Source organism: Zalophus californianus, chromosome 11, assembly GCF_009762305.2.
Source record: "Zalophus californianus isolate mZalCal1 chromosome 11, mZalCal1.pri.v2, whole genome shotgun sequence".
NCBI classification, from domain to species: Eukaryota; Metazoa; Chordata; class Mammalia; order Carnivora; family Otariidae; genus Zalophus; species Zalophus californianus.
The window spans coordinates 989,436-1,016,067 of NC_045605.1; the positions used below are offsets into that span (position 1 = coordinate 989,436).

A 26,632-nucleotide genomic window follows, 5' to 3' on the forward strand; every position below is an offset into this window, starting at 1 on the left:
ATGGAGGGGTATGGCAAGGAGATAACCCCGGTGTCTCGCACATTTAAGCTCTGCCCCTTCCAATTCCAGGCATCCCTTGATGCAGATGTCCTTTTCCTATTCTCATCTTTTAAAAACTAAAATCTCGCAAAGATAAAATACCATCCTGGTGGACATTATGAATATTACAATGGCACCAAATCTTTGTGGTTGGGAGGTGCGAGTTATTCCCAATAAAGCCAGCAAGAACATTCACAATTATCAGTTATATCGAAAGTTATCTATTGAATACTTATCTATTGAAAGGGTTTATATCCTTGAAATGGATGGCTAGTTAACAGAAAATCTGGTACACACCAATTAACTCAAGTTTAAGCGACTCATCCATCCACTCATCCAAAATTATTTCCATAAAACTGTGGCAGTATCACAAAGGTATTGAGCTGAAACATTCAATGTACGTGGGATCCATTTGGAATTTTGGAGAGGAAAATCATTTTCATAAAATATGAGTTTACTTGATTCTGTAGAAAGTAGACTCTATACATAAAATTATTTGTGGACAGGGAAACTATAATAAATTTTGACATTTAATTTTCTGGGTAGTTAGTGTAGGAACGCCTCCATCTTACATTGAGTTTTCCTAGTCAGTTAATTTAACAAATATTTATGGAGTGCCTATTAGCAGGGACTGGGGTAGACATCAAAGATGAGACGCTGAATGAGACCCAGTCGTGCCTCGGGGAGCTTACAGCCCAGGAGTGTAGACAGGTACGTGATTCGGCAGTTAGGATTCAGACAGGTATGTGATTCAGGAGTTAGGATTATAATCAGACAGTTAGAACCAGTGCTACACACTCTCAGGTTTAGGATGTGGACAAAGAGCATATGCTACAGGAGGGAAATTCCACTGCATTCGGGGATTTGGTGAAGGTGTCCCAGGTGGGGCCATTTAGCTGATGATGAATTTAAAAGAGCCTTATGGAGAGAGACATGTCTTTGTTCCCTATGCGGCATCACGATGCAGAAGGAAAAACACATCATGCTTTAGGAAATGTAGACTTGAGTTCTAACTCTGACCGGCATCTCCAAGCTCAGTCTTAGCTCTTAGATGCAAATAATAATACCTGGGCTGTCTCATGAGGTCATTCCGAGGATCCAAGGAGAGAATGCATAGGAAAGTGATTATAAACCATAAAGTGCCATAGAGCTAGATATTGTCCATTCTAAACATTATAATTTGCCTAGGTCTTACCCACCCGCTGACTGGGCACCCACCATACATGATACACAGGGTGGCAGGCATCTGTGGCAGGTGCACTGGCTTGCCCCATGCCCTACACATCACAGCCTGCTCTAGAATATCTGTACTAACAGATGAAACACCGAGGCTCAGGAAGGCTCGTGGGCCCAAAGGTCGTCTGTTGGTTAGGGGCAGACAGAGCAGCTTAGACTGCAGCTGTCTCGATATTCATCTCCACCTGATCTCATCTCCTTGTTCATTCCCAGCCTTGCGATCTCTGCTTTTCTGTGTTCATAACTTGGGGACCCCCGAACCCCCGTCCCCAGACCTAGGCTTTTTGAAGGTGCAAGGGACCGCCTTCCCCTTCTTCCTCTCTGCCACCACAACATGAGCACGGGTTTGGGGAACCCCACAGATTCGGGTAACGAAAACAGATAAACGTATCACGTCCATAGCCTGTCATCTGATTTTTGATAACAATGCATTAATTGGGAACCTGATGAGAAATCCATAAAACGAGTGTTTTTCACTTAATTCAGCACATGGTTCTGAAATGCTGACTCTTCACATCACCGTGCCAGATGCTGACCCAGGCACCGAGGTGCGTTTCTGGGGACTGCGGTGGTGGGGGTGAGGAGGTGAGGAAGCCGGGCAGGGGAGGCTCTGTCTGAATCACGTCTCTGATGAGGTACGGCGGACTTCCAGGCACTTTATCCTTGGGCACCTAACGCGGGGAAATATTGGCTTTCATTTTTCATTTAAAAATCAACAGGTGGCTCTAGGCGAACGTAAGCCCTATCTTTCATCAGAAGTTAGGGCATGGATGTCCCAAGTGACTCAGTAGGAGAGGTGGTAAAATGTAGTGATGAAGAGCACCCGCAAACCGAAACTGTGCTTTTGGAACTTTTCACATGTGGTAGAATCTAAAATTCCTTTCTAAATCAACCCTGATTTAAGACATTGCAGGCATTGTGAGGACTAAGGGGAAGTTGAGCGGTCATTCTAAACCCAGAGTGATTTTGTGCCCCGGAGACATTTGGCCATGTTTGCGGAGAGTTGTTCTATCGGCCTCCAGAGGGAGAGGTCAGCCAGGGAAGCTGCTCAGCACGCCTCCATGCCCGGGACAACCCAACCCAACAAAGACTGGTCTGCCTTGAAATATCAGTAGTGCCAAAATCAGGGGACCCTGGCTTAAACAGTGTTACGACGTATTAAGATGTATAAACTGTGCGCGTAAGGTAGAAATAAATACTATCCATTACTTACGGAACGTTGTGCAAATTCCAGAAGAGATTGTAATCAGGAAAATTTTCAGTACTAATGGTGGGGAATGAAGCACCAGAACATATACCCAGAGGATTTACAAACTTGCAGCTATAGATTATAAATATAAATGAGTTAAAATTGACCCCCAAACCCCAAGTATAGCAAGTAACCTCCTAATACATCTGGAAATGGATTTAAAGTATAAGCGAAAAGAAAACCAATCTGTGAGCCTATTGGAAAAGAGCAGCTCCAGGGTGTGTGGGAAGCAGTCACAGAAATAAGTGAACACTTTATCGGGAATCTGTCATCTGATCTTTGATGAGGAGGGCGAAACAATGGCACCTATTGATAGTAGGGGATCTGCTGATTATATATTTAGCTGGACTGTTTATCTCGTGCTCCCAGGAGCCGACGCTGTGCCTGGCACGTCAGGGCTCAATAAATACTTGTTGGTTCAATGAATGGGTGCCAGGGAGTGAGAGGAACTCATGAGATCACTGATTTTCATATTCTCTGAAATGTTCATTTCCTTTTCTCAAAGAACAACGCTAATTCAAGTTTGAGACTAGCTCACTGGTAGCCTTCACCTGAGGCAGGGTCATGCTTATCCGTCTTTCTGGGCGCCCGGCACACCTGGGGATGTGACCCACAGTAGCTGAACTTCTGTTCTTCCCGCGTTGTGCCCAGCTATCTTCACCGCCCACCTGTGGAAGGAGCCCATCACCTCCTCATTGCTCGGCTCCTGCTGGGGATTCAGCAGGAGCTGCGCGGGGACCTTCACAGTTCATCATCTTCAACACTTGACTCTCCTTGACTCTGTTCTCGTTCATCCCGCTCCCTTGTTTCATGGGGAGGAGGGATCTTTCTTCTTTCTGTTTTTGATATTTGCAAAGGAATTGCTGCTTATCTCCCCCTGGGAGCTTGAAACCTGGTTTTATCATTGGATGTGGGACCTTGTGTGAGTCATTCAATTTTTGAGACTCAGTTTCCTTCTGTCCAATAAAAGTGAGAATACTAATAACATGTGTGCTAACACTTCGAAGCATGAATTGAGACAATGCATCTGAAAGTGTCTTATAAACTCTCGACTACTCTTACAATAATTAGTAGATACTGTAGAAAGGCATGTTTTCACTCTACAAATGTATTGATTGGTGATAGGTAAAACTTGGGTTTTATCAACAGAACTGTTTCTTTCTGAATTTGCCTTGCTGACAGAATTTTTGTCACTGGAAACTCTGAAATACAAACACTCACATTCTTGGCTGACATGCACTCATTTGGGGGATTTCACTAACCCCCTTATGTCAGAAGGCTTTAGAGCCCAAGAAATCAAACATGTATCGTTCATCTCATTGATCCCCAGAAAAACACAGCTTGTAGAATTAAAAACCCAAATGTAGGCAGTGCTTAAAAATAGTTAGAGCTGTGCCTAGCGTGCCTAAATTGTTTATCCCACTGGAGAAGCCTGTGGGCGCCCCTGTGAATAGGCCATAACCTGTAAAGGGCCCCATCCCTAGCCAGGAGGAGGGAGCTCAGAGGAGGTGGCAATGAATCAGGGGTCGTAATACACCTTCTGCCTCTTTGTCTGAATTCTTAACACATAACCCAGACTCAGTCTAAGAAATACGGCGCCACTTGTTGACTTTCCATGACGCAATCTTACAACCGGAAGAGACCCTGGGAGACCGCAGGAGGACGATGTCCCCCTCCATTGTGCGGGCTTTGCTCAAACCTGTGGACCCCGCAAAATGCCAGATTCCGAAAGTCCCGTCCAGGAGTAGGGTGACTGATGTGCTGTCCCTCCTTCCCCTGGCCCCTTGCATTTCCGTTTCTCCACCGGCTCCTAGTCCTGTCTCCCGACATGTCCAGGTAGTTTCCAGTTTTGGAAACTCCTGCTCGGACCGCTGCCCGTTCCAGGTATGATCTTAACAGACCTGTCTTCGTTACTAACAGAATGCTCAGGTGAATGTCTGTATCTCCACTTCCACACGCTCCCTGCCTTCTGCTCTTTCACTGCTTCACTCCTCAGGCCCGGGAGCCCTCCTCACGGCTCCTCTGAAACGCCACATGGGAATCATCCTGTGGCCAGTCTGTCCCTTTTCTTCTGTCCTCAGTCTGATGGTCCCGGCATCCTTTCCACTATTGATCACTTTGAAGATTTATTTATTTATTTGAGAGAGAGACAGAGAGAGAGAGCGCACGTGAGCAGGGGTGGGACAGAGGGAGACGAGAACCTCAAGCAGCCTCCACACGGAGCCTGGAGCCTGACACGGGGCTCGATCCCACGACCCTGAGATCACCACCTGAGCTGAAATCAAGAGTCAGACGCTCGACCAACTGAGCCACCCAGGTGCCCTGCACTCCTGATCACTTTGGAAAAGAAATCCTCTCTTCCTTGATTTATGTGGGGCTCCATTAAGGGATTCTGTCTCCCATGTCAAGTGGGTTAAAATTCCAGCTGGGGAAAATACCACTGGATTAAATGAGTGTCGGGAAAATGCTTAACACAATGCACAGCACGTTGTAAGTGACCGTGAAATGCCAGTTATTATTATTAGAGTCCATTTTCAGATCTTTCCCTGCCTCCTCCACGTGGGAGGTTCTATAACCTGTGAAGCCTCCAGCTGTGAGCGCCCCCCTGAGCACCGGCCCACTTCTATAGAACCTGCTAGAATAGTCTTCACCTTGAATGCGGCACATCTAACACTGAGATCTTCTCTATGTGTCCGGTAAACCTCCGTGGCTGTCCCGTCTGCTCTTTGACTCTTCCTTTGCACTGTTGCCTGCACTAAATGAGCCTCTGAGTCCTGCTGGGGACTCACTCAGGACCCTTTCATTCTCATCTTCCTCTCCTATCTGCCAGGGCTTAAAAATGCTGTCCTTTGCCTGCTGATCAAAGATACATAACATCTTGCAAAACGTGACCATTAGCGACTGACAGATATTTTGAGGGGAAAACAGAATGTGGACCAGCCTATCCAACATGTTTGAGACACCCAGATGATCTAAGAACTTTCTTCTCCTTGCAGCTGTTTACCTGACCAGCAGGTGAGGACCAAGCACAGGACCCGCCGTCCCGTGCTTTCCCCACAAACTCAAATGCATACCCGTCAGAAGGCCTGAGTTCATTCAAGTCGAAAGGCACTACTTGCCTTGGGCGTCCTAGCGCACAGCGAGCTGATGTGTATGAGTGACAGGATCAGCTCTGCACCGGGACCCGGAAGACCCGGCTGGCGGGAGCATCTGCTAGGCTGAGACACAGACAGGGCGCACCTTTCTTCTCTCCAACACGAAGGATTTGGACACAGGCTTTACGCTTATTCCATGTGCAAAATGCTATTATACCTCTGAGGTCTATTGCTGATTGTGATACTCTTGATTTTGTGGGTAAAATTCAATTAGGTAAAACCCACGATCACCTGAGAGGGGCAATTTGCTTCTCGTCTTCCTAACGGCCTGGGGAATGGGAGACGGCCATATTACCTGCCCATCTACTGGAAAGAACGAATGTACATGCATCAAACAGACAGATACAGGTCCGTGTAAGTGGTAGGTATTTGCAAATTTTAACTTAACTGTAGTTGACGCCCATTTGTCTTCAAACACAACGCTGGAAGCTGGAACGCACCCATGTACCTTTACACGCAGCGGACAGCGGGCCGCGGTCTCACGGTGACTGGGAAAGGTGCTGCACCCCATCCTGCTTTGGAAACACCCCATGTGCAGGTGACGCCCACACATGGGAATGTCTCCTCAACAGGCTATTGTCGGTGACGGGGAACTCCAGGCCGGACCCCAAGCTTTCCCAGCCATCTGCGGTTGCATTGTCGCTGTGGCTTGAAAGAATTCTTTGTTCTTTGTCCAGGCTTCACCAGCACTTGGGGACTTTCTGGTGTAGGCTGGTTGGGGATCAGAGCTACGGAGCATGGGATCCTGGCTCCAGATGGCACCTCGGGAGTCAGGAGAGCCAGGTGCCGGGAGGCTCAGGCTCTGGTGGGTCCTTGTGTGGCCGTGGGTCCCAGCCCCAGCCCCTCCCTAGCTCTGTGTCCTTGTGAAAAGGGACCAGAAATCCCTGCCTCATGGGGCCCTTGTGAGGGTGTGATAACCGAGTGCTCATCGCAGTAAGTCCTGCTCCCAGGGAAGCCCTGTGACATCAGAGCGCCTCAGTCCAAAGAGGATGGAGAGGGGCCCATGGACCCGTGGGGACTGGGCGGCGGACCTGGGGCTAAAAGGGGAGCTCTCCTTACTCCCTGCCTCTGCGGGCGCCAGCTGCCTGAGCTGGGCGATAGGCTGAACATACCCATGTCGCCACATCCCTCCCTCCCGACCTCTCCTTTCCCTGCGTCTCCTGCCCCTTCCTGTTCCCACCCTCAAGATGTTCAACCACGACTCGGCCAAATGGCTGCTAGCCATTGCTCATAGTTTGATAACAGAGGGGTTTTAAACATTTTTTTGCTTTTTTAAAGAAAACAGTTATAATTGTACATAAAGGCCTAATATCTTTGACTTCACGGTCTCCTTTGCACCTCTTACAGTCGCCGATATTGGGCATAAGAGTAAGCTCTGTGCTACACGGCGGCTGGCATCTTATTTCTTGGTCACGGAAGGAGCTCTCCCTGCACTAGTCTGGGACATGTGACAGGTGACACCACCAGCCCTTGCGTGAAGCCCCCGGGCTCCAGGGTCCACCTGCTCTGCGCCTTGCCTATTACTCCTGGTCAATGCCTACCAATTCTGTTTTGCTTTACTTTTTGCTAATAACAGAAAGGAAGTCAATAATCAATAAGTCTCCATAAAAATCATTAAAAACAAATAATGATAAAAAATACTTCAAGTTGTTCTAAACCTTAATCCACTGTACAGATTGTCCGATTCTCATTCCTAAATATAGCGCCTGCCGTTTATTGAGTGCTTACTGTGTGTTTGGCACATTATTTGCTCGGGGTCACCTGCTCAGTAAGAAGCAGAGCCAGAATTTAAGCCAACTGAGCCTGATGCTAAATCCCGGGTTCTGGGCTCTGCTCTAAAATGTTTCGGAAAAGTAGATGCCCATCCACTGTTGAAGATTGAGTTCAAGCTGTTCCTAATTTTTAAAAATTAGAAACAGTTTTGATGCTTGAAAGTGTGGGATTGGTTGAATACGTGATGATGTATCTACTCATTGAAAAATATATGCATCTATATAATAATACAAATAAAACTCATTGACATGGAAATATGAGATATTGCTGAGCCAAAGAGTTCATAAATCAGCACATCTCATAAAATCCCATTTTGCGGACATCCCTGATCCCTTCTCGAAAAAAAACCGGAAAGGAAATAGATATTAAAAAATGTGATTACTCTGTTATAGGCTGAAGGTCTGTGTCCCCGCCCAGTTCATATATTGAAGCCTTACCCCTCAGAGTGATGGGATGGTGATATTCAGATGGGACCAGTGTGTGTGTGTGGGGGGGTAACCAGGGTTAGATGAGACCCTGGTAGTGGAGCCCTGGTCTGATGTGATTAGTGCCCTTATAAGAAGGGACTCTGGAGAGCTTTCTCTCTCTCTCCCCACGTACACAGAGAGGTCGTGTGAGCACACAGGATGATGGCAAGGTGTTTGAACGTCTCACTCCCTTATGTAACTGAGGTGTGCAAAGGCAAGGTGAGTGTTGATCCTTCTTTATATCGCCAGCCACTACAGTGGGGCTTGGCCCCCCCATATGGGCCCAGTGACCACTCTTCCAATGAAGAAAAAGGAATAAAAAGTATTCAGACATACTATTCCTGAGCTACCGCTGCCTCTTCTAGTGTGAACAAGTTCTGACCCTGATAAAGGGAGGAATGGGGAAGAATGTTGGAATGTCTTTTCCTCCAAGAAAAGAAGTGATCCCAGCAATCAGTCATGGACACAGCCCCCATGTTCCTTGCGAGCCAGAGTACCAGGAGAGAAGAGGCTATCTAAAGTAAATGCATGAGATTTCCAACAAATCTGCATACTTGACCTTAGTCATGACCTCATTCTACTAATTGTACTTTGTCTAGCTGCAACTGGTAAATCTGCCCAATTTGGCTTTCACCCAAGACCTCCATTTGTCACCAAAGACCCAAGGCTGGTCTCAGCTTTACTTCATTTGAGTACAATAGTTGTAGCAGGTGTCTTTTTATTAATTCCTTTCTACCCAATGACGGGAAATAATATAACTAGTCAACATTAACACTCTGTCTAGCTGCTCTACTACGCTGTGTAGAGCAATTTGCTCTCACCCAAAATGACATTAGAAAGATTGTCGCCTTCTTTACTTCAAGCTGGTTAGGCCTAGTAATGGTTACTACTGATATTAACCACCATACCCAACATTCCTTCACTTCTGCACACAGACATGTTTTGAATCCATATTATTTATATGCTGTGGGTTTGTTACTGATCACTTAAATGATGAATAAGCCATCCAAAAAACAGGGGGCTTAAAGCTTTCCCCTTTCCTACAACCTCATTATTGGAAGAAGACTAGCATTACAGGGAGGACATTCCTTACAGACTTTTACTCCACAGGCTTAATTATCAAAACTGCTAACACATCTGTGATATTGTGATTTATAATAGGAAATATATATTTGGTCCTCCTCCTGGTTTCTGGCACAGAGCCTGCTAAATCCTTTGGAATTTCCTATGATGAGAGGGACAAAGGTGTCCTTTGTTATGTTAACAAGGTGACTTTTGGAAAGTACCTGCTGTGGGGGGAGGAGGATGCTGGTTACCCGAGGGCAAAACCAGGTAATTAGAGAGTTGGAACTTTCAGTCTCAACACCCACCTTACCCCCTTCAGGGAAGGGCCAGGGGATGGAGGTTGGATCAGTCGCCAATGGCCAACGATTTAATCTGTCATGCCTCTGTGATGAAGTCTCCATAAAAACCCCAAAGGAGGGGGTTTTGGGGATTTTTTGGGTTGGTGAACACATGCAGATATGCAGATGTGGGGGATTTGCACCTGAGGGGGGGCGGTATGGAAGCTTCGCTCCCTTTCCCCATCCACTTTTCCGGGCATCTCTGTATATGGTGGTTCCTGAGTTACATCCTTTTCTACTAAGCTGCTAATCTAGTGAGTAAACTGGTTTCCTGAGTTCTGTAAACTGCTCCAGTAAACCAGTCAAACTTAAGGAGGGGTTCATGGGAACGTGATTTACAGCCAGTCGGTCAGAATTGGCCTCTAAAGTGGAGGGCAGTCTTGTAGGACAGAGCCCTTAACCTGTGGGGTCGGCTGACATTATGTGCCGGTGGGTGGATGGCATCAGAATTGAGTGGAGTCGTAGGGCATGCAGCTGGAGTCTGAGAATTGCTTGGTGGTGGGAGAACCCCCACATCAGAACCAGTGAGCAGAACTGTCCTGTCCAGTGTGAGCGCTCAGCCCTGCGAAGTTTGCTGCTTGCCAGCGGCTGTCTAATCCCACGGTTACTTTCTTCCTCCTGCTCAGACAACCTTGCTGGTTGATGCGAATTCTAATCGGTGAGAATAATGCTCCCCTGATCCACACTAGGAAGTGCGTTTTAATTGGAAGAATTTTTGCTGGATTTTTATTTCCCACAACATGACCCCAACAACTGTTCCTCCCATAAGGATGCCTGCTACCTAGGGTCTAATGGGCTCCACTCTCATTCCAGCACTTGACCGTAACCTTAGAGCACAAAACATAAAATATAACTCTCCTTCACCCTTCTATGAATATTCCAAACTCCTTGGGTTCTTCCCAGCGATTACTCACCACCTTTCACCATTCATCAATCTTTCAGCCAACAAAACACTAACATTATTTTTAGTAGACATACTTCAACTACAAGACATTATCACCAAAAACCATTTCCTGTCTTCTGAAAACTTCCACATTAATTTCAAACCTGAAAGGCTTAATCAAATTATATTTCCTCTTTCCTTGTTATACTAATCTTAAATTTACTTCTATTTAATTTCCCTGAGTGATGTCCACGACAATAAAAATACTAACAAAGATCAGTTCTCCCACTGATCAACTCACACAGCTGCAAACAGAGCACCATCCCTAAAGACCCCAGCTTCTCCAGCATCATGAATTACTCAATCTCCTATGCCATTCAATTTATTTTTAAATTTATTTTATTTTTAATTTTTTTAGAGAGAGCGAGAGAGAGAGCATGAGTGGGGGAAGGGGCAGAGGGAGAGGGAGAGAATCTCAAGCAGACTTCCCACGACCCTGAGATCACTACCTGAGCGGAAACCAAGAGTCAGAGGCTTAACCAACTGCCCACCCAGGCGCCCCTCCTATGCCATTAAATTTAAATTTAAATACCAGCTCCACCTCACCGTCCTTTACAACTCACAGAACTCTGAAAACTTCTATTAATCAGTCCAAAAGAAACATTCCTAAAACAACAGAATTAGATACTCAAACCTCAGGGTGTTCTTCAGGAGCTACAGCTATAGAAGAGCCAATACGCGTCAATATTCTTCCCTTCCCTGGCTGACAGTTGAAAAGTCAAGGGGCCTTGAGAAAGAGGGGTTTCAGCAGAGCGATGACTTTGGAATTAGCTATCCATCCATCCATCCATCTGTCCATCCATCCATCCCTCTGATCATCCATCCATCCATCCATCCATCCATCCATCCATCCGTCCGTCTGTCCATCTGTCTATCTACCCAACCCCTATTACTGAATATTTACTGAGCTTATACTGTGTGCTCTCACTAGGGATACCACCCATCCCTTACAGAAGGATCCAGCGTGCACCTCCAGGGGACCTCCTTGCCACAAGAACTCACTCAGTGTGTCCTGGGTGCCTGATAAAAGGCTCATCCATGCAGGATGGTCCGGAAGTTGATGAAAATAATACGAAAACACACAGGGAAGTTGCATCTGATTGAGAACTGATACAAATAAAAAACTGATAAATCTGGGCTGGTGTTGAACTCAGCCACTCAGTGAAACTCCTACCTCAGGAGAGCACCTTGCTCTCTTTGAGCTGCTTTCTGCGTCTGTAAATCGGGGATTCTAATCTTTCCTTCACAGTGAAAGGGTTAGAAGGACCTCACGAGTATGGAGAACACAGCGCCCAGTGCCAAGAGCGTGGCAGCTGCCCCATAGGTGGTGGTTTGGACAGTTCTGTGGCTCTGCAGAGACCTGTGCCCCCCACCCCGGTGCTGCACAGGACGGCACCTCCGCACGGTCCTTGCGCGGGGCCGTAGCCGGGGCCCTAGAGGGTGCGTGCATCCAGGGCCCAGGAGCGCTGGTGCCGCATCTGAGGCTTACCGGTCCCGGAAGAGCAGGAGCTCCTTCCCCAGCATGGTCACGGCATCGAAGGGGGAGCTGGAGTCACAGAGGTCCGGCTTGGATGGATTTTGAGGGCGTGCGTGGGGCACCGTGGGCTTTCCCAGGAATGTTTTCCGGGGTCCTAGGATTCAAAGTGACCTGGTCAAAATGGAACCAGGAACCTAGTGTATGTCCCCTTCTGCTCCAGAGACCTCCATGGGCTGAATGACAGGTGACAAGGCGCGTGGCTGTCTGAGGCAGGTGGACCCACATTCGAATCCCAGCTTCCCTAGTCCCTGAGTTGCATGATAAACGGGCACATCCGTGAGCCTCTCCAAGCCTCCGTTTCTTCATCGGTGGAATGGGAGCGGTGGGGATAGTACCTGCCTCAGCAGGCGTTCTGAGAAATCGTGTCTGGGAAGCATTTGGGAGAGCGCTTGGCACATCGTAACTGCTAAAACAATGCTACCCATTATTTTGTTGTCACACAGAACTTCTCTGATAGCTGCAGGGGCGCCAAATCAGAGAGGTTTCTTAAAAGTTGCCAGTCTTATTTTTTTATTATTTAGAAGTTGCCACTTTTATTTGTTTTATTATTTCCTGGTAATTAAATTCTTTGTTCTCAATCAGATGCAACTTCCCTGTGTGTTTTCGTATCATTTTCATCAACTTCCGGGCATCCTGCACAGATGAGCCTTTTATCAGGCACCCAGGACACACTGAGTGAGTTCCTGTGGCGAGGAGGTCCCCTGGAGGTGCACGCTGCATCCTTCTGTAAGGCAGGGGCCTGCTCCTCGGGGAGAGCTGCCGGGAGGCTCTCATCCCACTCCGTGCTCCTGGGGCCTTCTCTGCCATCGGCGGGAAGTGAGCTAGGGCTGTGCAGGTCCCTGCTCCTGAGCAAGTCCCCATGGTGCCCAGAGGGGGTGAGGCACAGGGAAGGACCCATGAAAGAGAGAGATGGGCAAGCTCTGGGTGGCGCAGCGTCAGCAAGGAGGGGAGGCTTTGGGAAAAGACCAGAAACTGGAAGGTCAGGAATGTGCTGTGGTCTTTGAACACGCACTATGTGCCAAGCCGCCTGCTAAAGTCAGGGATGGCCAGGGCTGTGGGAGGTGTGTGCTCCCTGGCCCCGTGACCGTGGCCGTCAGCGTGGCGGTGACCTTCCAGTCCAGAAGGGTCTGTAAGGCGCAGGCAAGCGCTGGGACTCCGGCGTTCGCAGCGGCCCACGGGAACCGCTTCACCTTGGCACCGGGCCACTCGGTGCTTGGGAGCCAAGTCTGTACAATGGAGACATTCACGGCCTTGGTCTCTGTCATGCAGAGGCGGGCCAGAGTTCACATGGACCCTGTCTCTGAAGTGGGGCGAGCTGGCCGAACACTTCCCTGGATGAGATGGGACTCCCTCACCTCAGGGGCTGTCTGCAGAAGTGTGTGCTCGTCTCTACGCAGGCTGGCCAGCCCTCTGGGCGGAGAGGGGGCCGAGAGCCTCTGACAAGTGGAGGCCGAGTAACCAGGCGCTGAGGCTAAGGGGAAAATCTGGTTCCTAGGGTTGTCTGCCTTTGATCCATGAAAGCAAAAGTGTGAGGGTCGGAGTGCTCCAGGATTCCCTCTCAGGACCTCGGGGGTCCATCTTTCTGGTGAGGAAGGCAGGGTATAGAGCCTCTAATAATTCTTTATCGTCTTTGAAAGATAACTTGTAAAGTTATCTTAGTTAGAAAGCTAACCCCTGAGATAATGGTGATTTTCTTGGGATGCTTGCTGTCTCTGAGCCTCAACTTTCTCCGCCGTTCAGGGAGGGAAACACCGGGAGGGATGGCGACGCCCACAAACCCATGTGCTGAGGTGCAGGCTGTCTATGCAGTATAGGTATTAACATCACCCTCACGTTTTTAGGAAGATAAGGTCACTGATCCACAGATGGGTAAGAACCACATAGAGGAACTACAAAATATACCCATCCTCTCCCGCTACCTAAATCCTGACCCATGCTCAAAACACAAACCCAAACAAAACCAAACTACTAAAAACCCAGACAAATTATTGCATTTTCTAGGGCTCTTGAGGAACCAATGTGCTCTGGAGGAAAGATGTGCAATCGAATCGTGCATCTTAGAAAAGAAAAGCTGTATTCATAGCTGCTAAATAATCTCTTCTTAAAAGGGCACAGGTGGGGCCACAGTCCCCGACTTGACTTTACCTGTGCAGGTAACTCCTGGCAACACATACTTTCTCTAAGCTGGAGACCGAAAGCCTGTGGCTGTCAGGGTTAGTAGCCAAGGAAGCGTAGTGACTGTACCGTACAAGGCCTGGATCCCTTTCACGTCATCTTTGGGCAGGTGGAATCCATAGGGATGCTGGTACTTATACGTTGGGTACATCAGTGCTGATGGGTCTGTGGAGTGGGCCAGGCCCAGTGCGTGGCCAAATTCGTGGGCAGCAACGGTGAATAAATTGAAACCTGCACAATAGGAGACAGAAAAAGACAGCATCGACATGGGGTTTGTTTTCAATATTTTCTGTCTTTACAGGAGAATTGATGCCCCAATCATAGTAAACTTGTTTTCTTTTCATAACTAGATTCTTCCAAGGTTGGTAGGTTATTCGGGTGCTGAGCTTTGCTGACAACACTCTAGTGCTCTCCCCCTTGGCTAGAAGGGGCTTTGGGGTGGGGAAGGATGGAAATGTAAATCAATCCATTTTGTTCCTTGTCAGCCATGCTGGATACAGAAGGGTCTAACTAGAGCCACCAGGGGCAATGAGACCCAGATTAGACTGAAGACGCTTCACCAGTTCCGGGCTATGACACGCTACCCCCTGTCGTCCACACACATTTCACAGGGAAGACTTGCAGACAACGGGCACGATATCCTGGGACTTTAAAACCCATTCCCATCACACTTCTCAGGAGATGAAGTGTCATCTCTGAACAGAGCCTATTTCCAAGTACAAGTAAGAGATAGTAAATGCTACATAAAGAAAGAGAGCCGTGGGGAGGTGGGGTCGATGCTCCTCGAGATCATAGGCATGAACCAGAGTTCAGATAAGTCTACAACACACGTGAGTGTGGGTCTTTTCCCTTATGGTGTTCCCTTTTGGATTTTTGGCTTACTTGTTTATCCTAGCCAGCCTCCCTAGTTAAAGGGTGGCTTGGGACGTTGAACCTCGGGGTTTCATGGTGGAGGCCCAGAAGAAGGTACAATATTTTCCAGGTTATGGTGAATTGTGCATATATACCATTCATTCCCATAGTCCACTTCTCAGCATTGTCGAAATGGGTGTCGCCTCCCAGACCTTCCCCAGGTGCAAATGCGTGGGCGAGAGTCCCTCGAGGGCCATCGAATGGATAGGAGTCCCCGTGATCTAAAGAGGTGGGGAGAAATGCCAACAGCCGTGAGTCCTTCTAGCAATTTTGGGGGCATGCTTCACATTACAGGGAATGGACACCTTTTTTTTTAAATAGTGTTGGCACTTCTCATACAAATAGGTTTACTTTCCAATATTCCTTTTTTATAAGAAGTTCACATGTCAACGAGTAATTGTCCATTGAAAAATTAAGAGGGATATTTGGCATTTCAAAGACAGTTAGCATTTAAAATAAAAAATATTCTTTTGTGACAGTTTTTATTGCAATGCCTACGTCGTTCAAATGTCTTACAAAAGAAGTAGGAAGCAACCCCTACGGCTGGAATGTGGGTGTGTGGGCAGGCTGAGCATTTATAGTCTGATTCAGCTAAGACAGCAATGGTACATCGAGCAAATGTGTGTGCTTTCTGTTTCTACCGTGCAATACAATGCACGGAGGTATCCAAAAGGAGAAAGTTCCTCTGGAATTTCAATACGCTTTCCTGTATCAAGCTCATGCAAGCAATAAAGGTGTCTATAAAATCATAACTTTCAGAACTTTCTATGTTTTTGTTTTGCTTATATTTAATTGTTTATTATAAATTTGAAAAAAGAGGAGAGAGAACAAAACGAGGCATTTTGTAGAAGCCATGTTTCCCGGTTTTTCCCAGGGTTCTGGTGCGCCGTGTGCCAGCGTTCCTGGATGGTAGGCTCTGAGGACCCAGGGACACGCAGCACAGCCCCCACTCAGCTTGTGTTGGAGGGGAAAGGGCGCAAGCTGGCAAGATCAAGAGAGAGGCTGATGCTAATGTCATGGCCTCCAAAGCTGCCAGGAGCCGCACCACCACATCACTGGGGTGGCCCTGTTGTCCTGGGGGGGAACAGGACCTGCCACAGGCCAGGTCACATGCAGGGCCGCCTCTGAAGGGCTCACACTCAGGACCTGCGTCACCTTCTCTCCCCTGGCTTCTGAGCATGTACTTCCCAGCACCTGAGCCTCCACCCAAGATCAAGACTTAAAGTAACTGGGACCCTTAGCAAGGGCGTCTGTGGAGGGAGGCCGTGGTGCGCTCTCCCCGCAGCCACTTGGAAGCTGAGAAATCAAGGAATGTTGTGACCCTTTGTTTATCTGCTCCCTAGACAGGCGGCTCTGAAAAGGGCCAGAGCAGGCCACCACGCCCTGCGCCAAGTTAGGCCTCCACTCCTTACCAGGGTGAGCAGGGGGTGCAGAGGTGGGTCGGGTGCGGCAGGCCTGGGGGCTCCAGAAGGTGTGGGCAAGACCGCAAGGCGGCTATCCCGACCACAGCCTGCCGCAGGGGGAGCGTGGTCAGGGCCACCGTGGTGTGGACATCCTTCAGTGGGGATTCAAGGTCGGAGGTTCCTGGTGGATATGGAAGGCGGCGCGCGGCGGTGAGTACGGCCATGGGCATGAGGTCGGCTGGCTTCCTAGCCAACGGGAAAGAGCGGAGTCCCCTCTCCCGCCCCGTCCAGCATGACCAGACATGCTAACTCCCCCGGGTCTACGCTACCTCCTAGCGGGAGGCACTCATGACCTTGCCATGACCTTGGGCTCTGCCCATCACACCGCGTGTGGATGAGGATCGCGCTGATCGCTCACATTAAAGGTTGAAGGAGACATGCCGGGACTTGTGTCCCGTGGATCAGGAGGAACATCCAAGAAGCGCCACGGTACCTCCAGTTTCAAACGATATCATAATGTCGGCCTCTTCCGTGTTCACCCTGAGGAAGCTCAGCGGGACGGCGCTGCTCCAGGCCTGCAAGGCCATCTCTACTGCTTTGTCCACCTCCGCGGAAGTCATGGAGGGCGTGTATTTGGAGATTCTGCGGAAACAGAAGGAACACGGTTTCCTTTCCGTGAGCGCTCTGAGGCCGGAAGGCGCGCCCTCTGCTGAGGCGGTATCAACAACAGGAGGGGCCAATGTGAATCTGCGATGGGGGTATTTTTCTCCCAAACGGTAATGCTTGTTTTGCTTTCGTATTTGCTACGTTACTGGACTGTGCGGAGCAATTGGGAAATCACCTGCCGCTGAAACAGCTGGACTCTCCTTGTTACGAGATTATCCCGAGTTTTAAAGACTATAACCTGGGGTCATTTCACAAGTAGCAAGAATCCATTTCCCCTAAAATGGCTTTAATGGAGAAGGGACCTCTTTTTCCCCAAAAGGGACTGAAAATTTTCAATTGTAAAGAATAAAAACATTGAGTTTTGAGGTTTTGCACATTCTTATTCAAAGGCCACCGGGGATTTCCCGGGGGTGGGGGTGGGGGGGATGTTTGTTCTTAAAATAATGTGTATCTTAAAGAGGAAGTGTTGGCTTGAGTCTTTCATGAGGTCCTGGTAGGACGAGCTACCCCAGCCTGCAGGGACTGGGGCTTCCTGACAGCAAGTGGAGGGAGGGCAGAGGGAAGGAGCTACCACCCGGGGCCTTGGCAGGACCTCCGGCGCAGCCAGCATCCTGGATGCAGGGCGAGCGCCAACCCAGGGAGCAGACACCTGCCCTGCTTTCTCTCTCCAGCTCCTCATCAACCCCTCGCACCTTGTAGGTGCTTAGCAAAGACTTGCTACACAGATGAACTCCGGAATAAAAGCTAGTGGTGTTTCAGGCCTTCCGGGTGGCAGTCCAGTTCTAGCCCCTGTGAGGACTCCCTGAGAAGCTGGGTAAATGCACACACAGGTGTGACCTGTAGACCTGCATTTCAACAGATATCCCAGGTGATTCTGACAGAGGTGGGGCTGTCTCTACCAGGAACCAACCGGGGCAATCCTAGGGGCCTGAAGGGCAGGGACCAGGTCCCACAGAGGGTACGGTAAATAGCGACCCTCAGTGGAGAGGGAAGGAGCACAGAGTCTGCACCTGAAGACCCAGGAGACAAGAGGGGTTACAGTAAATACTCTGTGAGCCCATGCTCCGCGCTAGACACGGTCCTGGGCGTGTCCCATCTTCACAACGACCTTAACAGATAATGATGATGTGCATTTTATGATTAGTCAGGATTGGAGCCCAGTTCTGACTCCAAACGTCTGCACATAAGCACTAAGCTGTATTTTGTCTATTTTAATCCCCTGGGTTCTGTTAGAAGAGGTTATTCTGAGTACTCGGAGCGCGTCCAGTGCGTTCTGTGCTTGCCTGCTTGCTTTCTGGGGCCGGGGAGATGCTCAGGGGCGAGTGGATGGGCTGGATGAGTGTGCTGAGGGGGCTTTGGGGCCATCCGGGGAACCCTGTCACAATAATACACTTCTCTAAGTCTCCAAACAGGTTGCTCGATTCCCCTGGTCTGTGCTGTGCGTCGTTACAGACTAAAATTCTGATATGCTTTAAGAAAATAAAGGGAAAGACTTCATGGATTTATATACGTTTTTCCTGTTCAACCTCTTATGGGGCGCTTCTCCAAATGTTTTGATTTTCGTGGCCGCCTTGGGCGTAAGCCGAGTGATAACCGTGTTTGGAGCGCCACCTTATGGACTCAGGCTGGTCGCCGCCAGCGTGCAGCCTAGAGGAGTCTCCGGAGGGCTCTGGAGCTGTGGGCCCTTACTCGACCCCAGGGACTTGGGACCCACTGCTGAGCTGGTGCAGTTCAACAACAGGCTCCGTGACCAGACTTTCTCATCTGAGGGCTTTGCTGATGCCCATTCTGCAACGCTTTCCCTGGTGGTAATTTCAAGCCCCCTCCCCCAGCCCAACAAGTGCAGTTGGGAAGAGATAAGTAGCAGCACGCTGCTCCCAACATGGGATAAAAAGGTGAATGGCCTCATGAACACAGACAGTAGTAAAGTGTGGTAGAGTGATCAGGAGGCAACGTTTGCTCACCTTTTGTTTTTGATTCTATATAACATCTATAAGGTAATATGTAATAGTTGGTGTATAAATATAATTTATTTAATTGCAGGGATGAAGAGCTTAATTTTTAATAATGGCTCTCTTTAGCAACCAGCTTGCAAGAGTCTGGGGCGGTTAACAACTGGCTGCAAAATTCCAGACAGGTTTGAGACCGGCTTCTGTGAGCTGTGAGGAGGGGACTGTTGGAAACACTTCTGTGAGACCTGCAGGGACTGTAGGAACAGCCCGGCCTTGCCCCGTCCCCAGGTCTCGGCCAGATGTGCTCTTCCTAAGAACAAAATCTGGCCCCACGCCTGGCCTGGCTCTTGGCTGCCCTGGGCGGCACCTGCCTGCTGGGCCACCCCACTGCACGCCCCTATCTGCCCAGACTCCTCTTGCACTTGGAACACCCTCACCATTTGCCAGGCCTCAAGGGCTAAGATGCATGCACCGGCCACCCGTTTGCAAGGCCACATCTGTCCAGCAGGTGCAAGGCCCAGGCATGCAGCAGGGACTGCCTGCCTCCAAGCTGACCCGCAGGTGGAGGGGGGTCCCCCAGGAAGGAGGCCAGCTGGCCTAGCGGTGGGTCCCTGCGCTCCCTGTGGGTGCTACCACGGTTCTCTGCTTAGACCCTCAGGCTCACACCTATCATGGGGAGCCACGAGGATCTGTTTGCTTGTGTGTCTCCCGAAAGGGGCTGTGAGGGTCAGTGAACGGGATCGACTCACCTTTGTATCTCCAAAAATCAAATGTCTACAGTAGGCATTTAATAAATCATCAATAAATTATTTTTGGAATTAATAAAAAAATTACTTAAATAGGTGAGTTTTATTGTTTCCTTCTGATTGAGGAACTTGTTTTAAAAAAACTGGTTGGTACTGTTATTAATCCTAAACTAGGTTATTTTTCTTGAAAGACAAGTGTGTTGTCTCTAATTGATAAAATTGTTTGTAATGTCCGAAATGGCCAGTCATTAGGATAATCCTGACATCATATTTTGTAGGGAGTCCTCCAATGTCACTGTCTAAAGCTTAGCCCTAAAAAGCCTTCCTTATGGTTGTGATGAGTCGGGACTTGTATACAGATCAGAAGGAAGAATTTCTAAAAGAAAGGAAAAGGAGAGAGGGTGTTTCTCTCTGACTTTGGGAAGACTCCATCTCATTACCTGTATGTCAAAGTATTTTTTTTCCATTTGGGTTCACCTGGGAAGAGGCGATAGTTTGCCACGTCGGGAACTCCACAGCGAGGCCTCTTGATGACGTCCATCGTGGACCGGTCTAACTTCCCGGTGACGCGGAGGCCGAAGAAGGCTTGCAGCTCCTTGATCTTCTTGACCAGGGCTCTGCCTCCTGGCGCCCCCATCTCGCCAACCTGGGGCCCTGCCTTCCTGGTGTAATACTTGTCAAGATACACCTGGAATGGAGAGGCAGGCTGACACGTCTGTGGCACGGTCTCTGGGAGAGACTCATGCTCAGGTTAGAAAAGGGGACAATATTCTCGACAAGCTAAAAATAGCGTGGACCGAGTACTCCCATCTTTGAAAAAAATTAGCTATATTCGCCTAGATAAAGCTTAGACAGAGATGCCACGTTATTAACAATGGTTATGTCTGGGTGGTGGGAATTGTAGCGGTTTCTTTTTTTACTCACTTGCATTTTATAGTTTTCATATAAGGACTGGTTATTCTAAGAGGAAAAACTAACGGAAGGAAATTAATGTGAACACTTTCCCCACAGAGCATTTATTTGTCATTGAAATCTTGACCCAATTTGCAAAACCAAGACTAGTCTATTTCCCAAGAAGGCAGTCACTGGTACCATGTTTTCCTTGTACATTATGCAAGATGGATATGTTTTTAACACTCAGAGGCCGTCTGTTGTAGCCTCTCATCTTATACAAAGGCAGACGGCCGTCCATGTCCCTGCTGGCTTTCCATCGCTCAGGGAGCAGAGTGTGGGCTTGAACCTGTCTGTCTTCCCAGGGCAGCCTTCCGTGACTGGCCCTTTGTCCCCGGAGGCAAGTAAAATTACCCATAGATTATAAGCTTTTCATGTGCACATTAAGGCTTAAAACCTCTAAATTTATCATTCAAGACACTTTTCCAGGACTTCCTGGGTGGGGTGAGAACCAGAGCCAGCTGCCGGCCCAGGGGTTTCGACTGCCCACCTGATTTCAGGGAAACACAGAGCAGATGCAGATTTATGTGTATGTTTTATTTTACGTAAAATTTTATGTTGATATATCATACACAAGGTGCATATAAATATTTGTCTATCACATTAACTGTATATTTATATTCTATATAAATTATGTGTACAATTTATGCTATATGTACATATTTATATACAATAGATAATAGGGGCGCCTGGGTGGCTCAGTCGTTAAGCGTCTGCCTTCGGCTCAGGTCATGATCCCAGTGTCCTGGGATCAAGTCCCGCATCGGGCTCCCTGCTCGGCGGGAAGCCTGCTTCTCCTCCCTCTGCCTGCCTCTCTGCCTACTTGTGCTCTCTCTCTATCTCTCTGTCAAATAAATAAATAAAATCTTTAAAAAAATAAAAATAAAAAATACAATAGATAATAAAACATTGAGAGCAACCTTAATATCTAAGAATAGGGGATTTGTTGGATATATTATTACATATTCATATGAAGTAGTACTAGACCTCTAAGATCCCATTTTTTTGAAAAATATTTAATGGCATGGAATAACACACTCAGCATAATGACAATATAGAGGTGAAGTCTTTATACAGATTAAAATCATAATTTCAAAAATAAATCAAACCATATATATGTGTACATATTATACTCCTGTTTGTTATCTATGTATATTAATATAAGGTTAATGTGCAAATTAACATTGAAAATTGATGTCAACTGATATATTGATAATTAACATATGCATGTAATTTGTATGAACACAAGTAACATCAATAATGGAAAGAAATAGGTCTGTATCAGACTTGTTTACCTCTGGGTTGTAATACCATGGGTGACAACTTATTTTTCGTCCTTTCCTAGATCCCAAAGTTTTCTGCTGTGAACGTGGATTGTAGTTGTTCAGGAAATAATTAAAAGGAGTGAGGTGCACTGGCTTGTTTGGGCAAGGTGCTCCTGGGGGGTCAGCCAATCCTCACCCCCCCACCCCCACCCCTGCCCTGTTGGCCAGGGAAACTCACTTCCCTAGTGGTGGTTCCTTGCGAGAATCTTAATGGGACAAGGACCCAAGGGGAGGAGAAGGGGCCAGTGTGGAGCCCCAGCCCTGGAGCCTCGGTGAGGGGCTCTGGAAATGGCTGGGGTTATGCGGTTTCATTCCCAGCTCTGGGTGGGCCATCGTAAGTAAGTACCTTATGTTTCTGATCTTTTTTGCAGGATGACATTTTCGGAGCCATTCCTCTTTGCTCAAGTTGATGCTATGAGGACAGAGCGCTCGCTGTAAGTCTGAGTTACGCTTACTTTAAGCTCAGTGCAAAGGGCCAGATGCTCCATAGCTGAGACAGTTTGGATTTCAAATACTTTGTTCCCTTGTTAGGTGATGCATGACGCATGCTGTGTTCTAATTTTGGTTTACAAAATATGGTCCTATGAGAGAAGATGCTCATGATACATTATGTGGAAAGAGATTTACAAGTACTCTTACAGGATAAGCCATGTTTGTAAAGAAAAGTGTGTGCGTATGGATACACACACTGATGAATGCTTGTAAACCTGGACCAGAGTGAGGAAGACAGGGGTCGCCAAAACCTCAGTATTCAAGAATATCAATACTTAATGCAACATGAAAAAAAATCAAAATTGATGCAAAGAAATCCACGATGAACAAAACATCAATATTTTAAATAAATATGGAGTCCAATCCTGCCTCATTCCTACAACCTAGTCCCAGCCCAGAGTCATAGCAAAGTGTTTTGAAAAATATCGATGAAGGGATGAGTAGTGGTTTTATCTTAGTGATGGAATTGAAAAGGATTCTTTTTTGTTACCTATGTTTTATAATTTTTCTACTTGAACATATATAATTCTACAATAAAATGTTTTTTTCTTTAAAATATGTAGAAGATGCCAGACTTGCAGCTCAAAAGGTTTATCCATAAAAGGATGAAAACGGTACCTAGTTCTGTTCGACATAGTTCTAGGCTCAGAGTACATGTTCAGTTAATATTCGGGCTCTTTTTCTTTAGGTAAAATATGCAAGTTTGTTTCTTTGAAGACTTATCAGATGTTCTGAGTACTCAGGGCCCAAGTTATTCTGGGAACTTTCTTGCCAAAGTTATAGACAAGGTTTTTGCATCTTTCCAGACTCTAAACGTCCAGGGAGGCATTTAAATGTTGCTTTTGTGTGAATGCTAACCCTTGGGTGTTGTTGGCTCAATACCTGACGCTGTTGGCACTGAGGGTCAAGAGTTTTAGGACCCCCCAGAATTGTCCTATTTGCTCCCCACTTGCCCGTTGTTCAAATGACAGGATTTTAGGGTTGGCTCTCCGGTGGTTCTCTCTCTGCTTCTCTTTCAGTGTTGGAGAGAGTAAAATAATAGAGACCTCGTGGCCTGGCTCCCCAACTCCAGCTCTTTGTTCAGTGTGCGTTCCTGGCATCCTTCTTGAGAATTAAGAACTTAAAACTCGGGGTCAAGTGTGTTTCAAAACTTGATGAAGTTCAAGATAGGGTTTCTTCCACATTTCCTTCCATTCGGGCTGAGCCACCGGGAATCGTGAGGACTTGGGACGCTGGGTGAGGAATCCTAGCTTCTAACAAATGTGGGCAACGCCCTTCACGTCTTGGGTCTTCTGTGCACTCATCCACAACACGAGGTTGGAACTTGTTCTACAGACCACACCAGCGTCAGGATCCAGGGAGGGCCTCAGTGCGAAGATGCTTTTAAGTGTATGGAAGACTTTAAATGTGTGCACCCTTTCACATATTAATTCCTCTTTGGGAAATCTGAGCTGAAAAAATCATCCTTTAGCTCAGGCTGGTGTATGGAGATATTCACAGCAACACTATTCATATGGAAATAATCCATGGGTCCAGCAAAGGAAGCAACTAAATAAATTATAACTCACTTATATTCTGGAATATGTGTAACTCCTTAGAGTGATGTGTATGAAAACAACATAAAAATGAAAAATTTCTTATGAAATAATAATCAGTGATAAAGTTAGGAACCAAACATACTAGTTAAAAAAAAAAGTCTTCATGCACAGAAAGTAAAATGGTAGTAAAAACACCTGAATTTAACAGTCTGTATTTGGAAGCTTCCAATTTTTAATTATCTTTAATTACAAGTTCATAGTAATGTGATAATGAAAATTTATATTATTTTTAAGGACAATTTAACAAACTGTCAAATGTTGTTTTAAATGTATTGATATTACTTTTTTTTAAAGATTTTATTTATTTATTTGACAGAGAGATAAGCGAGAGCAGGAACACAAGCAGGGGGAGTGGGAGAGGGAGAAGCAGGCTTCCCGCTGAGCAGGGGGCCCGATGTGGGGCTCGATCCCAGGACGCTGGGATCGTGACCTGAGCCAAAGGCAGACACCCAATGACTGAGCCACCCAGGCGCCCCGCTATGGCTGGCTTTTAAAAGCAAACAAAAATAGAATAAAACTCTGGTTTAAGAGACTAAGCATTTTATTAGTCCATCATTTTCAAAGCCTTTATGCTCATCAGCAAAGCAGAATTTAAAAGACACCAGTAGGCATTAAGTAAGTCGACTAAAAACCTGCTTATCTTTTTAAGTGTAGACTATTGTGCTCTGAGTTTGGGAGGAAGCATATAGCATTTGAAAATTTTGCCTGTCTGGTGTTTCCAGGCCCAAGAAGCAATCCATTTTCTCTGGAAAGAAGAGGTTTGTGTGGAAGCTAATTATCCTAACCCCGGTTCCCAGGCCTCCCCGGTCCACCGGCCACCTGGCTCTGGGGCCCAGCCAGGCCCACCGAGCTCGGTCTCCCAGCTCCTGCCACCAGCCAGATGCGGCCCCCAGGCTCCTTCACTCCGGATAGTCAGGTGACCGGCTCTTTCTTACAGTTCAGGTTCACCTCGAATGTCACTTCCACAGAAAAGCCTTCCTGGACCACTCAGGTGACAGTGTCCCCCACTGTCCCCCAGTCACTGCGCACTGTCCCCCGGTCACTATCATCCTGACTCATTCCCCCCCAATATCACTTACCACTTTGAAATAATCTCGGGCGCTTGTTGATTCACTACTTGCCTATGTCCTCCCAGCTTATTCCTCCCCATTTGAAGTAGACCCTGGAATTCTGAGATAGGTTATCTTGAATTTAGTTTATCGAACAGTGAGGGCTCAAGCCAGAGGGAGTTCAGGTTAAGAGCTCTGTTTGTAGCATCCGCTACCTTCAAATCCCCCAGAACAGGGGTTTGACCGTTTTGTTCACTGTGTTTCTCCAGTCTTAGAAGAGACCCTAGCACATAACACGCGGGAAACTGTCCGTAAATAACCGTTGTATTGTGTCATCTGTGGTACTGTAAGTTGTTGCATATAGAAGTGCCCCCTTATCCACAGAGGATACGATCCGAAGCTCCCCGCGGTGCCTGAACCTGCGGATAGTGCTGAGCCCTGTCAGTGCTGTTTCTTCCTATGCGGACACACCCATGACAAAGTTAATTATAAATTAGGCACAGAGGGTAACTTACAACCACCGTAACAATGTCCTGTGGTGACAGTTACGGGTCGTGAGCTCTCCCACAGAATCGTACTGAGCTCATCCCTCTGCTGATGTTGTGAGGTGATGACATGGAGCGAGGTGAACGATGTGGGTGCGGCGACGGGGCAGGGGGCCACTAATGAACCTTCTGACGGGTCAGACGGCGGGCCATCCGCCTTCCCGCCAGGAGTGACCGTGCGTAATGAAACCATGCACAGCACGTAGGGGACTGCTGTATTTCTGTAAACCACAAGGTGGGACACTAGTTCTTTCTAGTCACTAGGACCCACTTCAGTGGTTTGCCCGCATCATGCGAGGCTGCGAAAGAGGGTGCCTTTCTCCTGCCCAGCGCTGGCCGCTGGGGCTGTTGCCAGAGAAGGGGCTGTTTGCCAAGTTTCCCTGGTCCGTGGACGAGGGTCTTTCTGAGAGTGGGACATAAGGGAGCTGAGGAGAGTGGACTTCTTTTGGGGCGGAAGTCGTAAGGGATCCCCAGCATCCCAAGGCCACTTCATTGTTCCCAAGTACTCCTAGCAAGCCTATCTTTTCCCGAGACTTTCTGGTCTCATTCCTGCACAGACTGCTCAGGGCTCAGCTACTTCTTGCTGTGAAGGGCCGATAGTGTTTTCGGTTCTGTGATGCTCCGCCACTGGGGTGCAGAAGCGGACGACACGCGGATGAACATGCCTGGCCGGTTTGGCCTGAGGCCCGTCGTTTGGACCAGGAATAGAATCACGGACCAGGAATAGAATCTTCAACCCCTCACATGGGTTCTGGCCTCAGCATCACCCTCCTTCCGGAGGTCACAGCGACTCCAGTTTCTGAATCAGAGTGGCGTGACGCTAGGTGAGGGAAAATTACATTCCGGGAGAAGAGACCCAAAGCTATACATGGCACCAGCGAAACACAGTTTGAAATAGACCCTGGAATTCTGAGATAGGTTATCTTGAATTTAGTTTATCTAACAGTGAGGGCTCAAGCCAGAGGGAGTTCAGGTTAAGAGCTCTGTTCTTGGCCTCCGCTACCTTTGTATATAAG

The 26,632-nt window shown here is 47.7% G+C and overlaps 1 protein-coding gene across 1 annotated transcript in view; it reads right to left on the reverse strand.

Moving 5' to 3' along the window:
- The window catches only part of MMP20 (matrix metallopeptidase 20), a 52,528-nt gene that overhangs the window by 24,683 nt on the left and 1,213 nt on the right, over nt 1–26,632 (reverse strand). The window contains exons 2-6 of the mRNA XM_027578894.2: nt 20,097–20,344; nt 16,786–16,934; nt 14,985–15,110; nt 14,047–14,208; nt 11,755–11,896 (exon numbers count right to left, since the gene is read on the reverse strand). Of these exons, the coding sequence (XP_027434695.2) occupies nt 11,755–11,896; nt 14,047–14,208; nt 14,985–15,110; nt 16,786–16,934; nt 20,097–20,344 (827 nt within the window). The remainder of the gene's footprint in view (nt 1–11,754; nt 11,897–14,046; nt 14,209–14,984; nt 15,111–16,785; nt 16,935–20,096; nt 20,345–26,632) is intronic.